The 15,575-nt window shown below is 38.6% G+C and overlaps 1 protein-coding gene across 3 annotated transcripts in view; it reads left to right on the plus strand.

Annotated features, from left to right (window-relative positions):
• PHACTR2 (phosphatase and actin regulator 2) overlaps positions 1-15,575 on the plus strand; it is a 220,067-nt gene that overhangs the window by 39,999 nt on the left and 164,493 nt on the right. The window contains exon 1 of one of the 3 annotated variants that reach the window (XM_038396946.2): positions 3,188-3,313. The exons of the other annotated variants lie outside the window; for them this stretch is intronic. Coding sequence (XP_038252874.1) covers positions 3,301-3,313 — 13 coding nt within the window. The 5' untranslated portion in view covers positions 3,188-3,300. Of the gene's footprint in view, positions 1-3,187; positions 3,314-15,575 lie in introns of those variants that run through there. 3 annotated transcript variants of the gene reach the window in all.

The raw sequence follows: 15,575 nt of genomic DNA on the forward strand, positions 1-15,575 counted from the left end.
TAATGATATATAACACCTTGTACTGATGTGTTTTTCACCTTCTATCACACATACTACTGCAACATGCTTATGACATCTGTCATTGATAGGCTCTTTATAAACAATTTATAAATAGAACTTTAATATAAAGTGTGACGTATTTCTAATCTTTTGCCTCTCCTTAGCCCTCCAAGCTTTTCCTTTCTTCAATACAGAATGTAACCAACATGCCCTAGATACTCTCCATATTTGCTGATGACATTCACTCTCAGCAGTTGATTCTCTCTCCCCAGCCCCAATCAGTGCAAAGAGATCAGGGCTCTAAGCATTTTTGTATTTAAAAAGGCGGGAGGCCGGAGGGGGGGAGTAATTACAGAGATGTATATTGCTGCTCCTATAATACACTGGTTGGTGGCGAGCAGAAAATTATATCAGTAAAAAATATAAAAACATTCTGTTTTCTTTACAGTACTGCTGAGGATTTTGGTAGCACACAGAATTATTTAAATGAAAGAGAAACTAGGAGAAAAAATAATACTGTGTGGCATTTATGTAGTTTCATGACTAGGTAGCAATATCTTTTCATATAGGACTCTAATGAATGTCACAAAAGTGAGTAAGTAGGATTATCTCCCTCATACAAATGAGAAAACTGAGGTAAAGGTTGTTCCTTCCCTCTGGTCAGATGGCAGGTCTGTGGAAGAGTTGGGAATAGACCCAGTCCCCTGAGGCCTATCCCCATACTGAATCAATTCAACCTTAGCTGGCAGGAGAAAGATCTTTGTGTGAACATAAACAATATGTATTATTTGTAAGAGAACTGATCATATAAGTAACAGATTTTTTAGATAAAGGAAATGCAGTGGATCTAATTTACCTAGATTTCAGTAAGGCATTTGATACCATGCCACATGGGGAATTATTAGTTAAATTGGAGAAGATGGGGATCAATATGAACATCAAAAGATGGATAAGGAATTGGTTAAAGGGGAGACTGCAACGGGTCCTACTGAAAGGTGAACTGTCAGGCTGGAGGGAGGTTACCAGTGGAGTTCCTCAGGGATCGGTTTTGGGACCAATCTTATTTAATCTTTTTATTACTGACCTTGGCACAAAAAGTGGAAGTGTGCTCATAAAGTTTGCAGATGATACAAAGCTGGGAGGTATTGCCAATTCGGAGAAGGATCGGGATATTATACAGGAGGATCTGGATGACCTTGTAAACTGGAGTAATAGTAATAGGATGAAATTTAATAGTGAGAAGTGTAAGGTTATGCATTTAGGGATTAATAACAAGAATTTTAGTTATAAATTGGGGACGCATCAATTAGAAGTAACGGAAGAGGAGAAGGACCTTGGAGTATTGGTTGATCATAAGATGACCTATGAGCTGCCAATGTGATATGGCTATGAAAAAAGCTAATGCGGTTTTGGAATGCATCAGGAGAGGCATTTCCAGTAGGGATAAGGAGGTTTTAGTACCATTATACAAGGCACTGGTGAGACCTCACCTAGAATACTGTGTGCAGTTCTGGTCTCCCATGTTTAAAAAGGATGAATTCAAACTGGAGCAGGTACAGAGAAGGGCTACTAGGATGATCCGAGGAATGGAAAACTTGCCTTATGAAAGGAGACTTAAGGAGCTTGGCTTGTTTAGCCTAACTAAAAGAAGGTTGAGGGGAGATATGATTGCTCTCTATAAATATATCAGAGGGATAAATACAGGAGAGGGAGAGGAATTATTTCAGCTCAGCACCAATGTGGACACAAGAACAAATGGGTATAAACTGGCCACCAGGAAGTTTAGACTTGAAATTAGACGAAGGTTTCTAACCATCAGAGGAGTGAAGTTTTGGAATAGCCTTCCAAGGGAAGTAGTGGGGGCAAAAGATCTATCTGGTTTTAAGATTCTACTCGATAAGTTTATGGAGGAGATGGTATGATGGGATAATGTGATTTTGGTCATTAATTGATCTTTAAATATTCAGGGTAAATAGGCCTAATCCCCTGAGATGGGATATTAGATGGATGGGATCTGAGTTACCCAGGAAAGAATTTTCTGTAGTATCTGGCTGGTGAATCTTGCCCATCTGCTCAGGGTTTAGCTGATTGCCATATTTGGGGTCGGGAAGGAATTTTCCTCCAGGGCATATTGGAAGAGGCCCTGGAGGTTTTTCGCCTTCCTCTGTAGCATGGGGCACGGGTCACTTGCTGGAGGATTCTCTGATCCTTGAAGTCTTTAAACCACGATTTGAGGACTTCAATAGCTCAGACATAGGTGAGGTTTTTCGTAGGAGTGGGTGGGTGAGATTCTGTGGCCTGCGCTGTGCAGGAGGTCGGACTAGATGATCAGAATGGTCCCTTCTGACCTTAGTATCTATGAATCTATATAGAAAAGGGAAATGTTTAAAAATCCAATTCCGCTATAATAATTTTACATGATCATGGAAAAATCTTGGGAATCAGAATCTCAGATGGTATGGAAAGTCTAGCAGAAATGTCTGTAGTTGGCTTTTCATTTCTACCTCTGACAATCAGTTTTTGTTGGGCCTGATTCTGCTGACATCTAATGACAGTTATGCCCTTGACTAATAGGATCTGACCCTTTAGTTACTTTTAGTCTGCAAACGGTAGTATAATAATTTAATGTCTCAAATGGATGAATTGCTTGTCTGAGTATGCCTATCGATACAGCTATAAATGCATTTCTGGTCAACCATCTGATATATCAGACATAGAAGTTGTAGGATTTAATGCATAGCCAGAGTTAATGACTGCAGCAAATGTAACATCTTTTAGTGATACATTTTTCTCAAAGCTAAAACACCTGAGGAAAAAGGCTGCCTTTCCCCATCCTCCTCCCTCCCAGAATCAAAACTTTTGCCATTTATAATGTAGGCTGATTGCACGCTGTTATCTACATCTTTTTCTTTAGAGTTTTCCCTCCCCATCTTTTAACACTTCCTCATTAAAACAACATTTCTTCTACTTTGCAAAAATGTGTATTCAATATTACATAGTTGGAGGGTTTTTTTTGTTTTCTCCCCAGGAGAGGTGAAAATCCTGGGGGGATTCAAGTATCCACTTGATAGGCTCACACAGTCTTAATCAGCCTATAATGGAGCTAATGGCTGTTTGTCATCCTTGGAGATATAAATTTCCTGGTGGTGTCTATTGCAGTCAGTGCATGAAGTATGCTCTGACTGCCAGCAAGGTCTAATAATCAGGAGAAGGGCAGTGAGCTTCATTAGATAGAAAAAGAGCAGCACCGGCTGTTTTTCTATAGAACTCTGCTTCTTGAAGCAGGCGGGCGCAGAAAAAATGGATAACGCTGGTAAGTGAAAGAAAACAGATCTTAATTCTTAGCTGATCTAAGGGTTCATTTGTATCTTGTCTCATTTGCTGTAGGATGTTTGCTATTCTGCTATTTGCAGTTCTGCTATTAAAAATGATATGTTTATTAAACTGAATTTCTATTGTGTAAAATGTGTCATACTCATTTAATAGTCTGCTGAAGTTTGGGGGTTTTGGAAATGTGAATATAAAATGTAATTGAAAATGCATCTCTTAAGGACTTCAGTATTATTTCAGAATCTGTCTGCAGGACGTGTGGACTTTGATCTCTTTATACCACAGTAGAGGAGGGAAAAATGCATACAGTTAACTAGAAAAATATCTGACAGATGGCAAAAGGTCTGTATAAGTAATTAACAGAGCAAACTGAAAGAGCATTAACATTCATACTCATCACATGTATTTACTTTAAGATGGTTTTTCTTTTAAGTAAAAACACTTTGCTCTCTAACCAATTAGAAGATAAAACATTGAATATATTTTCACTTTTTTCTATTTCCTTTGATGTTTCATCTTTAGAGCATGCATTTTAATGCCAAATAATGCATCTCAGGGTTTCTAAGGAGGTAAACACAATAATAGCTTTACTTATTCTAACAAATACAGTATTTGCATTTCACTTTTTGATGGTTATATAGATCAGTGCAAAAAGACAACTCTCTGTGATGAACATTTCACATATTGCTTTAACTGCAATGCAACTTGCACATGTCTTTTGCTCATTGTTTTATTGTACCAGCAAAAAATAAAGTAAGGTACAGAATTATCTGTGGATTCATTGCCATTGCACCTAGTTTAAATCATTTGGTTTGCTCAGTACTAAAAAAGATGACTCACTATATACTGTGTATATACACCCTTTTATACAGTACATTTGAAAGAAGATACTACAAGATGATACTCCTATATTTTATTTTTATAATAAGAGTGTACTTTTGTTTGTGCCTTTAAGCTGTAGTGGCCAAATTCATCTTTCATGTACCTCGATTGATTTTGTGGATAAGCAGGTTAGAAAATCTTGCTTTGATTTCTGTGAAATCCTGTTCTTAAGATAAACAAAAAATACTACCAGAGATTAAAGTGTTAGTACTACTGAAAATGTATGGTCAGTTATAGTACCAGTGAATTCCTAAACTGATGTGGTGCAAGTTTAACATTAGCTTTTATGAAATAAGATAGATGAAAGATTTGGGGGCACGCTTTGCACTCCCCATGTTGGCTGTCTTTTTAAGTATACTCAATAGATCTGGAATAAAAGACACATGCTTGATATTCCATGACTAGGCAGAGTTTTCCAGTCAGGTGAGAGGATTCCCTTATTACAGTATAAAATGCCTGTAGGTGAGAGATATCACAAACTGCTAATTCCTCCTGCTTTTAAACTCTCCACTATCAACAATCATTATTATTGAAATCCTGACAGAGCTATCACTTTAATCCATCTGTAAGAGCCTTTTCTAGAATGATTCATACTTATTTTAAAGGCCATTTTGGGGGAGAGGAGAAAGGCTAATATCTGAAAACCATCAAAATGGTTTTTCCTGTATTATTTCCTTTTTGCCTTCGATTTTAAATTCTGATTCCTGATTGCGTTGCAACCAGCAGCATTTTGGAATTTAAAAATAAATAGGACATTGCTCTCTGCATAACTTTAACCAGCCAGTGTCCGTATGTCCCATATTGCTGATATCATCAACAATCCCCAAAAACATGACTGGTAATCTCTCTCTTTCAGAAATGTAGACAGATAAACTGTATGTTTGTATCTTTGAACGGTGAATTAAGAATTAGATAACAAGATCAAACAAAATATTGTGAAGAGCCTCACTGTAATGGGTAAGGCCTTAATTCTGCTTCCATTGCAGTCAATAGTAAAAATCTCATTGACTTCAGTTGTGTAGAACTGAGCCTTAAATGAGTTTCAGTTACACTTGTGAACTAGGGACCTTTTCCAGGAATATGTGTTTGCTTGAACATGAAAATGTATAATAGCTTTCAAAGGCGCCAAAACAAGATTTGGACGTCCTTTTGAAAACCTCCTTCAACCTATATCTCAGAATTCATATTTAACTTCTGAGTATAACTGCTGATACAACTGTAAGGTCTAAAATATCTGTAAACTAGAATGCCTAATTAACTTGTACTTTGGTAGTTTTTCATTTTATATATAAACAAGATAATGATAGAGACACATTGGGTACCTGCCTGAATATTTCCTGAGTCAATGCTATTTCTGGCATTATAGAATTATAGAGTCTTTTATACACAGCTGCTGGTTTTAACCATTGAGTGCTGGAAATACCAATTTGGTTATCAATGTCAGTGAATCAGGCCTTTTGTTATCAAATTCATCCTTCTGACAAATAGACTTTCAGAGTCAGACTGTGGATAATTGTTAGGCAGAATTTCAACTACTGCTCTGCATAACAGACATATAGCTCTGTAATTTATCAGTCAAACAGTGTGCTAACACCAGAATAATGTGCTAGACAAATCTGGTTTTGAAGATGGCCACTGTTGTCTTTAGGTCAGCTGTACGCACTTTTTGCTGTTTCAGTCCATCCTATGTTGTAGATTTAAGAAACAATGTTCTTGTGAAAAGTGTCCATCTTTCAGTTTCATATTAGAGCTTACATTCTTGCTCTCTCAGTTAGTGAGACAGCTCTGCATAATTGTTGTCTTCTGTATTCTTTTAAAAGCCTTTCCTGGAATAACAATCAAATATTCATTAAATAGTGTATGGAGTGTCAGGGTAGTTTCAGCAATGTTTGGCGCCTGTTTTGGTAATAACTGTTGTTTCTGTAGTTATAGCTGGAGGCATTCAGTGGTGTTTTCTTTTGAATTACTGCTACCCGTGTATATGTTCGAAAAGGCTATATAATAGCTATCTCTCTTCTCCCTTCCCGCAGCCAATCCTAGGGCATGTAAACTGTAGTCATCATGGTGCCTGTGTTGCTTACTTGGTGGCTGGGGTCAGGAATGGTGGCAATAAAGCACATTTTAAAGAAATAAAAAGATGAACGACTTACAGAGAAAAAACTGACAGTAGACTAATGGGGAGGTTCTAAAAACAGCAGGAGCATTGTGATAGCAGGAGGAGAGAGGCTGAGGAAACACAGTAATTCTTGGACTTTCTTTAAAAATATGTAAGACCAGCCTTATCTCTTTCCCCGCAGGTGTTAAACGGTTATATTATTCCTGAATAGGAACCCGATAGCAAAGCAGACGAGTAGCACTCAAGCAATATTCTCACTTGTGTTAGACCATTGGCTGCCACTTTAACCAGAAATGTTGAAATTTCTTGAGGTATTTATATTGGGATGAGTGACTACATAGTGCCACTCTGTGGGTAGCTCCAACAGAGGGGCCCTGCCTTGCATTAAATTGTCTCTTTTAAAGGAAATACAAGACATATACACTGAATGCCATATCATTTTTGAGGATTGTCTAACTGAAAATGAGATTCAATAGTTCACCAGCAGTAAATATTTTAAAGTTCTTGTAGAATAGTGATCTTTAATGACTATTTATGGAAATCCTGAAATAGTGTTGCAGACTTGGTTTAAAGCATTAATTTTAATCTATTTTTCCAATATACCCCCTACTGTAAAGAGGAAGGCAGAGAGTAGAGTAAGAAATTTGCCAAACATAATTCATTTTGCTTTTGATGCATTTGTTAATTTATTTTCCACAAAGTCAATATGAAGTATTCCACATGGGGCCAAATCCTGACCTGGTCAGGACCTGGTCAGGATTTGGCCCCTAAACTGATACTTTATCATTATTAAGCTCTGGTTTCTCTTCAGGTCGTATAAATCTTTCACATGTAACTGAATGCCTCAAACTCAAGCAATATTTCTACATTAAATATAGGATGTTGTATGTTAACATAAAAGTATACATTTTATTTAAGATTTAAGGAAGATGTGCATTTAGGTAGTTAAAGCAATGGAACTCAGATTCTGTTCCTGAATATGCCGCCAGCTCCCTGTTTGACCCTGGGTGCAAGCGCCTCTTTTCAGTCTTTCTATGGCTCAGTTTACCAATCTGTAAGGTAAGAATAATACTTGTCTGTCTCATAGGTTCTGAGATTCTTGGATATCCAAGGCTTTATTCTAATATCCTGTCTGTGCTTCAAATTGGAACCACAGAATCATAGAAATGTAGAACTGGAAGGGACCTTGATAGGTCATCTAATCCAGTCCCCAGCACTTAGGCAGGACTAAATGTTATCTAGATTCTAGACCATCCCTGAAGGGGTGTTTGTCCAACCTGCTCTTATAAACCTCCAATGACGGAGATTCCACAACCTCCCTTGGTATTTGTTGCTTAACTACCCTTATGGTTAGGAAGTTTTTCCTAATGTTTAGCCTAAATCTCCCCTGTTACTATTTAAACCTGTTACTTCTTGTCCTGTCCTCAGTGGTTAAGGAGAACAATTTATTGCCCTCCTCTTTATAAGAACCTTTTACATACTTGAAGATAGTTTTCCTGTACCCCCTCACTCTTCTTCAGGCTGAACAAACCCAATTTTTCAACCTTTCCTCATAGGTCACGTTTTCTAGACCTTTAATCATTCTGTTGCTCTCTTCTGGACTTTCTCCAGTTTGTCCACCTCTTTCCTGAAGTGTGATGCCCAGAACTGGACACAGTACTCCAGCTGAGGCCTTATCAGTGCTGAGTAGAGTGGAAAAATTACTTCTTGTCTTGCTTACAACACTTCTGCTAATACATCCCAAAGTGATGTTTTTTTTTTTTTTACAACAAATTATATTGTTGACTCATATTTAGTTTCTAATCCACTACAGCCCCCAGATCCCTTTTTGCAGTACTCCTTCCTAGTCCGTCATTTCCCATTTTGTATTTGTGCCATTGATTATTCTGTCCTAAGTATAGAACTTCGCATTTATCCAAATAGAATTTCATCCTATTTATTTCAGACTATTTCTCCAGTTTGTCAAGATCATTTTGATTTCTAATCCTGTCCTCCAAGTGCTGCAATTCCTCCCAGCTTGGTATCGGCCTCAAACTTTATATGTGTACTCTGTATGCCATTATCCAAATAATTAATGAAAATATTGAATAGAACTGGACCCAGGACAGATCCCTGTGGGACCCCACATGATATGGCCTTCCAGCTTGATTGAATCATTGATAAACTACTCTTTGAGTACAGTTTTCCAACCAGTTGTATTTCTCTAGTTTGTTTGAGAAGGTCATGTGAGACAGTATCAAACGTGAAGTGAGCTGTAGCTCACGAAAGCTTATGCTCTAATAAATTTGTTAGTCTCTAAGGTACCACAAGTACTCCTTTTCTTTTTGCTTACTAAAGTTGAGACTGAATGCATGGGTGTGCAGTGGGATGACTAGCTTTCATGTTATAACAAAATACATGGTCTCAATTGAAATTCTGCTGGCAACTCCCTTTCTCTCTGATATGGCCAGATGACTTCTGCATCTCTTACATTTTTCAACAGTGTGGAGTTGTTCTCTGAATAACCTTGAGTTCCCCCTTTTTTGCTGACTTTAGCCTCTTCCTATATATAATGGGGCTATGATGATGCCACACTAGCTCTATTGGGTTCATATCCAGTGACCTATAGATCAAAAAAGAGATTGTAAGTAGACAGCAAATTGCAAAGCAATGATCAACCTTCTTATGTTCTGTGTATTTTACTTTGTACCAAAATACATCAGTAGGAGCTGTTTGCACTTATGGTTCTCAGTGAAAGTAGTTGGGTCACTGCAAGAAAATTAAATATCTCATTTATTGTATTTTGATTAGAATAATACTTGTTGTTTATATAGCCCTTTACATAGAAATTGCAACAGAATGTACAGGAAACCATCACACTGGAAAAACATCTGGGAGGACTAAACTTCTTCAGGAATGGTACCTCTTCTTCCAGCACTCTGCTTTAAAACAAAAGGGATTCTTGGTCCATGTCACCTGAAATGACATTACAGTAGTTGCACAGATGCAAAACAAGTACTATAAGACTTAATGGGCAGTATATAAAGCCATGCTGCATCTTCCAAAATAAGCATGGGACCATTTCCCATTGTTGAAATGGCTCCCAGACAGGTAATTTTGTGGCTTCAGGTGCTAAATACAGGCATTCTAGAAATACATATTACCATGGTAATCCACTTCCACTGTTCTTCATCCATGAAGATGACATTATGCAATTTCTCACTACTATCCAGCCATTGTTTTGACTGTTACATCCTTTTTTCCTTGCTTGTATCTTTAATCAAAGAGTAGAACATGTTAAGAGAGGACAGTTACTCAGTCTGCTTGTATGTAAAGTCATGCTGTGCCCTGAATTGATATGGGGGAGAATACTATTTTAACCCGTTTCAGAGTAGCAGCCATGTTAGTCTGTATTCGCGAAAAGAAAAGGAGGACTTGTGGCACCTTAGAGACCAATAAATTTATTTGAGCATAAGCTTTCGTGTGTGAGCTTACAGCTCACTTCATCGGATGCATTCAGTGGAAAATACACTGGGGAGATTTATATACATAGAGAACATGAAACAACCGGTGTTACCATACACACTGTAACAAGAGTGATCAGGTAAGGTGAGTTATTACCAGCAAGAGAGCAGGGGGAGGAAACCTTTTGTAGTGATAATCAAGGTGAGCCATTTCCAGTAGTTGACAAGAACATCTGAGGAACAGTGGGGGGTGGATGGGGGATAAACATGGAGAAATAGTTTTACTTTGTGTAATGACCCATTCACTCCCAGTCTCTATTCAAGCCTAAATTAATTGTATCCAGTTTGCAAATTAATTCCAATTCAGCAGTCTCTCGTTGGAGTCTGTTTTTGAAGTTTTTTTTGTTGAAGTATTGCCACTTTTAGGTCTGTAATCGAGTGACCAGAGAGAGTGAAGTGTTCTCCGACTGGTTTTTGAATGTTATATTTCTCGATGTCTGATTTGTGTCCACTTATTCTTTTACGTAGAGACTGTCGAGTTTGACCAATGTACATGGCAGAGGGGCATTGCTGGCACATGATGGCATATATCACATTGGTAGATGTGCAGGTGAACAAGCCTCTGATGGTTTGGCTGATGTGATTAGGCCCTATGATGGTGTCCCCTGAATAGATATGTGGACACAGGTGGCAACGGGCTTTGTTGCAAGGATAGGTTCCTGGGTTAGTGGTTCTGTTGTGTGGTGTGTAGCTGCTGGTGAGTATCTGCTTCAGGTTGGGGGACTGTCTGGTAAGCAAGGACTGGTCTGTCTCCCAAGATCTGTGAAAGTGATGGGTCGTCCTTCAGGATAGGTTGTAGATCCTTGATGATGCATTGGAGAGGTTTTAGTTGGGGGCTGAAGGTGATGGCTAGTGGCGTTCTGTTATTTTCTTTGTTGGGCCTGTCCTGTAGTAGATGACTTCTGGGTACTCTTCTGGCTCTGTCAATCTGTGTCTTCACTTCAGCAGGTGGGTATTGTAGTTGTAAGAATGCTTGATAGAGATCTTGTAGGTGTTTGTCTCTGTCTGAGGGGTTGGAGCAAATATGGTTGTTTGTAGAGCTTGGCTGTAGACAATGGATCATATGGAGTAGTCTGGATGAAAGCTGGAGGCATGTAGGTAGGAATAGCAGTCAGTAGGTTTCTGGTATAGGGTGGTGTTTATGTGACTATTGCTTATTAGCACCGTAGTGTCCAGGAAGTGGATCTCTTGTTTGGACTGGTCCAGGCTGAGGTTGATGGTGGGATGGAAATTGTTAAAATCATGGTGGAATTCCTCAAGGGCTTCTTTTCCATGGGTCCAGATGATGAAGATGTCATCAATGTAGCGCAAGTAGAATAGGGGCATTAGGGGAGGAGGGTTGAGGAAGCGTTGTTCTAAGTCAGCCATAAAAATGTTGACATACTGTGGGGCCATGCGGGTACCCATCACAGTGCCGCTGATTTGGAGGTATACATTGTCCCCAAATGTGAAATAGTTATGGGTGAGGACAAAGTATCCCCGATAATGTCACAGCAAACCTTGTGGCTGAACTTTGTGACTTTGAATATACTAAAAGTCGATCACAAAAATCTTCCTTCAAGAAAACTGGATTATACTCTGGGGCATTTCAAGGCAGGAAATTGTGGAGGCAGGAAGTTAGCCACAGGGGAAGAAACAAAATCATGTGACCAAAGAGAAAGTAGCTGACAGTGAGACTCCAACATATAGTTGTTTTTGTCATTGTTCATTGTCTAGCTGTGAATCTTTTAGGAAAGTTTGATGATCATGGTGTTACTTGCCTGGGCATGCTGTGGGGTGTTAAAGTAGATCATCTGGAATTTTACACAAGAATTTCTCGGTTTGTTAATGGGTTTGTTGTTTTTAACTATACTTGCATATATAACTTATTATGAGACTTTTTCTTAAAGTGTAATTGGAGTTGAATATAAAATAGTATAGGGATGCAGGAATATTCTCTTGACCCACCATCCTAGAACCTTGCATAAAACTGCAGAGTCACTTCTACTGACTTGGGGCAGGTGTGACTTGGTAACTTACCAGGATGTAAGAAATGAGCATGAAAAGGAACTAGGGACAAAAAAAGGGAGGTTCTGCAGAAAAACTTAAACTGCCAGGCTTGGAGAGAATGCTTAGGCTGAGGTTAATAATCTTTTTAATTATCTGAGTGCCCAGTAAAGCCAAACTCAAGGAAGGTGGTAAGTTTGACGTTATATGGAGTATATAGACAATATTTTGGGTAGTATGAGAATGCCATCGGGTCACAGGAAGCACAAGGGCTAGATAATGGATAACCATCTCTAGTTAAAACTGGCAGGTTCTACAGTACCACCACCATAAGATTCCAGATGTCTTCTACAGATGCTGGTGGATGGAAGCTACCATTGGTAGAAATCGGCATAAAGCTGCCCTCTCCAAGAACCTTGTGGGGGTGGTGTTATACCTATAAAATAAAAACCAGCAGGATCTTATTAAAGGGGAAAAGGCAAAATGCCACATTGACTGTGAATACAGAAAGAATCAAAGTAAGCAGTTAGTTATGGCTATAACATTCCATTCAATTTAATATTTATTCACACACACACAAACAGGTTCTGTAAGGTTGTTATCATAGTTACCAGCCTTAGAGTTGCTCGTGCCAAGCCACTGGCCAGGTGGCCTGGACACGAGGAGGGAGCAGGGCCTTGTCAGATGCACATCTGACGCTCCTGGAAGTTGGTTTGCAGAATCAGACCCCAAAGTTCTCAGTTTCTAGAGTCCATTTTTATAGGAATTTCTTCCTATGCCAGTCTATGGGAATTGCTTCATCATGCTGTTGCTGAATCAATCAGCAGATGGCACATTTCTGACAGCTCCGTGCTGCCAGATGTTATCTTGTTCTTCGGTTCTCCCATCCTTGAGGCTATTGGTGGATTCCAGTCTGCCCTCCGGGGGTCCTCTGGTTGTTTCTACTGGACGCCTTCTTCAGCCGATGGTCACTGGATTCTTAGGCTGGCACCTTCCTGATCATTCAGTTATTATCCACACCAAACATCCAGTCACATACATCCTCTATCTCCATTTTAATCACAATTGTTAACAAAGCAAGATAAATACAACGAAAAGGCGGGGTGTCTCTAGGTGCTGTTTCTGTGGTTACAAAGTATCGCTTTGAGAACAGACTCTCTTAGAATGTACTAACACAAACGGCAGCTTGCAAGTTTCACACAGAGAGGGAGAGAAACAGTACCAAAAACCAAGAGACCTCTTAATTAGTAATACCCTGGAATTTAAACTATAGGGAATCAAACTCATTTGTGATTTTAATACAGAACTTTTTAATATGATCCAACATGACAGTGGCACTAGCAGAGTGAGGATCTTCTCACAGGAAGACTGCAAAAATTTGAAAGCCAGAATGAATTATTTTAGGCATAGCATCCCCTCCAATGGGAAGTCTGGGCTTCCAAGGAATGTTTGGTCCAAGCAAGATAAGTTTGTTGTGGACCTGATGGAATCTGATTAACAAAAGATAAAGGCCAGTATGAATGCTTTTGTCTACTTGCCAATAAGAGGCTGAGTTGAACTGGGCTGCATATTTTTTTTGCCTAATACCAACACACCTGTAATTTCTCCATTTATTTCCTGATTTGCTATGTAGTAAATCTTTTTTAAATTCATTACTTCGTGTAGCAATATCCACAGGGCATATTCTACCATCATAAAAGGGAGGTGGATACAGTTTATGAAATGATCCAGAAAGTTTGAGAACCCTTGCACAGTGCAACTCAGACACAAACATGGCAGCAGCTAGTACTTCCACAGTTAAAGTCACAATCTGGATTTGTTCCAGCTCAAATCTACCACTTACTCACAGGCACCGTGTAACTTCCTCACCGGAGCTTGATTCTGGTGTTTGGATATAAATTCTTGTGTGGAAACTAGCTTTGAATCTGAAGAAATTAAAATATTTGATTATATCAAATCTGAGGAATGGTGATATTGCTCCAGCGTTGGCCTTTACTCATTTAGAGCCCAAATCAGTAAGACGCTTAATCGCATTTTTAAGGTTAGTCATGTGCTTAGGTGCTTTGCTGAATCAGTGCGTTAACTTCAAATGAAAAATGTTTGCTAATGCATAAAGCCTGTGTGAATTCTATTTAGTATGCAATGTGAACTTTGTTGGAGACCTAATAATTCCATATGTAATATTTATTTGCATTTGTCTGTCTTGGCTACTTTGTATGTAGTTGGCTTTGTTGTATACTCTTCCTTTTTTTTCCTGCCTCTTTTCTTTGTTTCTATTTTTTAATATTAAAATAAGTGACATGCTGCACTGGCCTGTCTAATTTCAAGTGAAATTTGGCAAGCAGATGTGGTGTGGTTTAATTGCTTTTGGCATTTTAAAAAGAAATGCATATGATAGAGCTATTGAGCTTTAATAAATATGACAGCTCACATAATTTGTTATTCAATGGATTTTTCCATGCAATTTTAAGATCCATAATAGTCATTCTTAATACTTCCATATTTACATTAAATCATAATTCTAATGGAGCTATTCTGCTTTGTCAAGCATTACATGATCAGCAAGCTTTCATGAAGGAAGTTAAAAAAAAACTGTTTAACATTAATGCTCTGACGTAAACTGTCAAAAATCAAGCAATTTAAAATTAGGGCCAGTGTGCTGTCCTTAAATTGAGACATTGTGAAATAACTAGAGCAGTATCATACAGTAAGGATGGTAAGTAACCTTCACATTCCCTGGTTTTGTCCCTGAAGTGAGTGGGAGCTGAAGACACTCAGCATCTCAAAGCGACACTTGGTATTTTGGTACCATACAGGATTAGACCCTTCATGTCTCTGTTTCTGAGCAGCTTTTGACCAGCTATAAAACCTATACATGTAAGTTTTAAATTATGCAGATGTGTATGGATCAGTTTTTGCTGATGCATTTTAAAAAGGCACACAAGCAATAAATAACTCTGGACATATATAATATGACATATAATTAACTTGTAAGGTGCATTGGTATGAAAGATGCTATATAACTGTCTCCTAATAATTTTAGGAACTGCCCACCAATAAATATTGCTTTCTTTTTTTAATGCACACAGGAAGGGAAAACAGATCAGCATGCAATTGCATCATCTTAAACTGATTACACACTGCAGTTTCTGAAGAGTACGGAAAAGAGTTTTATGATAGTATGCCCAGGAAAATGGTTTGGTTTTTTTTAAGGGGCTTCCAAAAAAGGGAGTGGGAGAAGCTCAACAGGGAAACAACATAGAGGATAGAAGCAAACATAGCATTGTTTGCCATCCAATGAAAAGGAGGGTTCAGATAATAAATTAGGAATTAATAGTAGAAGAGCTAATGTTCACATTAAATCTGAAGTGTTATCTGTGCTATTATTACACTTAACAGAAAATAGCTTGTGAAATTGTACAACCTAATTAAAAGTATCCAAAGTGGTATGGATACAAAAAAAAAATTCCCCTCTAACTGACTGCTGAAAAGGAATTAAAATATTAATTATCCATTGGGGTTATTGGGAGTTTTCCAAATACAACACAGGCTCTCCCTTCGGGGGTGGAAGTGATGCAGTACTACCGGGTAAGGGGGTAGCTGGATCTAGATGTGGGGCATAGGTGTAGTATTGACTTTTATATTTGCAGGGGGAGCTCCAGTCAGGTTAATCAGGCTGGGTATGAGCGGGAATTCCCCGCCAGCCTGAGGCTTGCAGTTTGGGGAGGGAAGTGCCTTCCAGTGACCCCTCCCTCCCT

Source organism: Dermochelys coriacea, chromosome 3 (assembly GCF_009764565.3).
Source record: "Dermochelys coriacea isolate rDerCor1 chromosome 3, rDerCor1.pri.v4, whole genome shotgun sequence".
In the NCBI taxonomy this organism is placed as follows: domain Eukaryota; kingdom Metazoa; phylum Chordata; order Testudines; family Dermochelyidae; genus Dermochelys; species Dermochelys coriacea.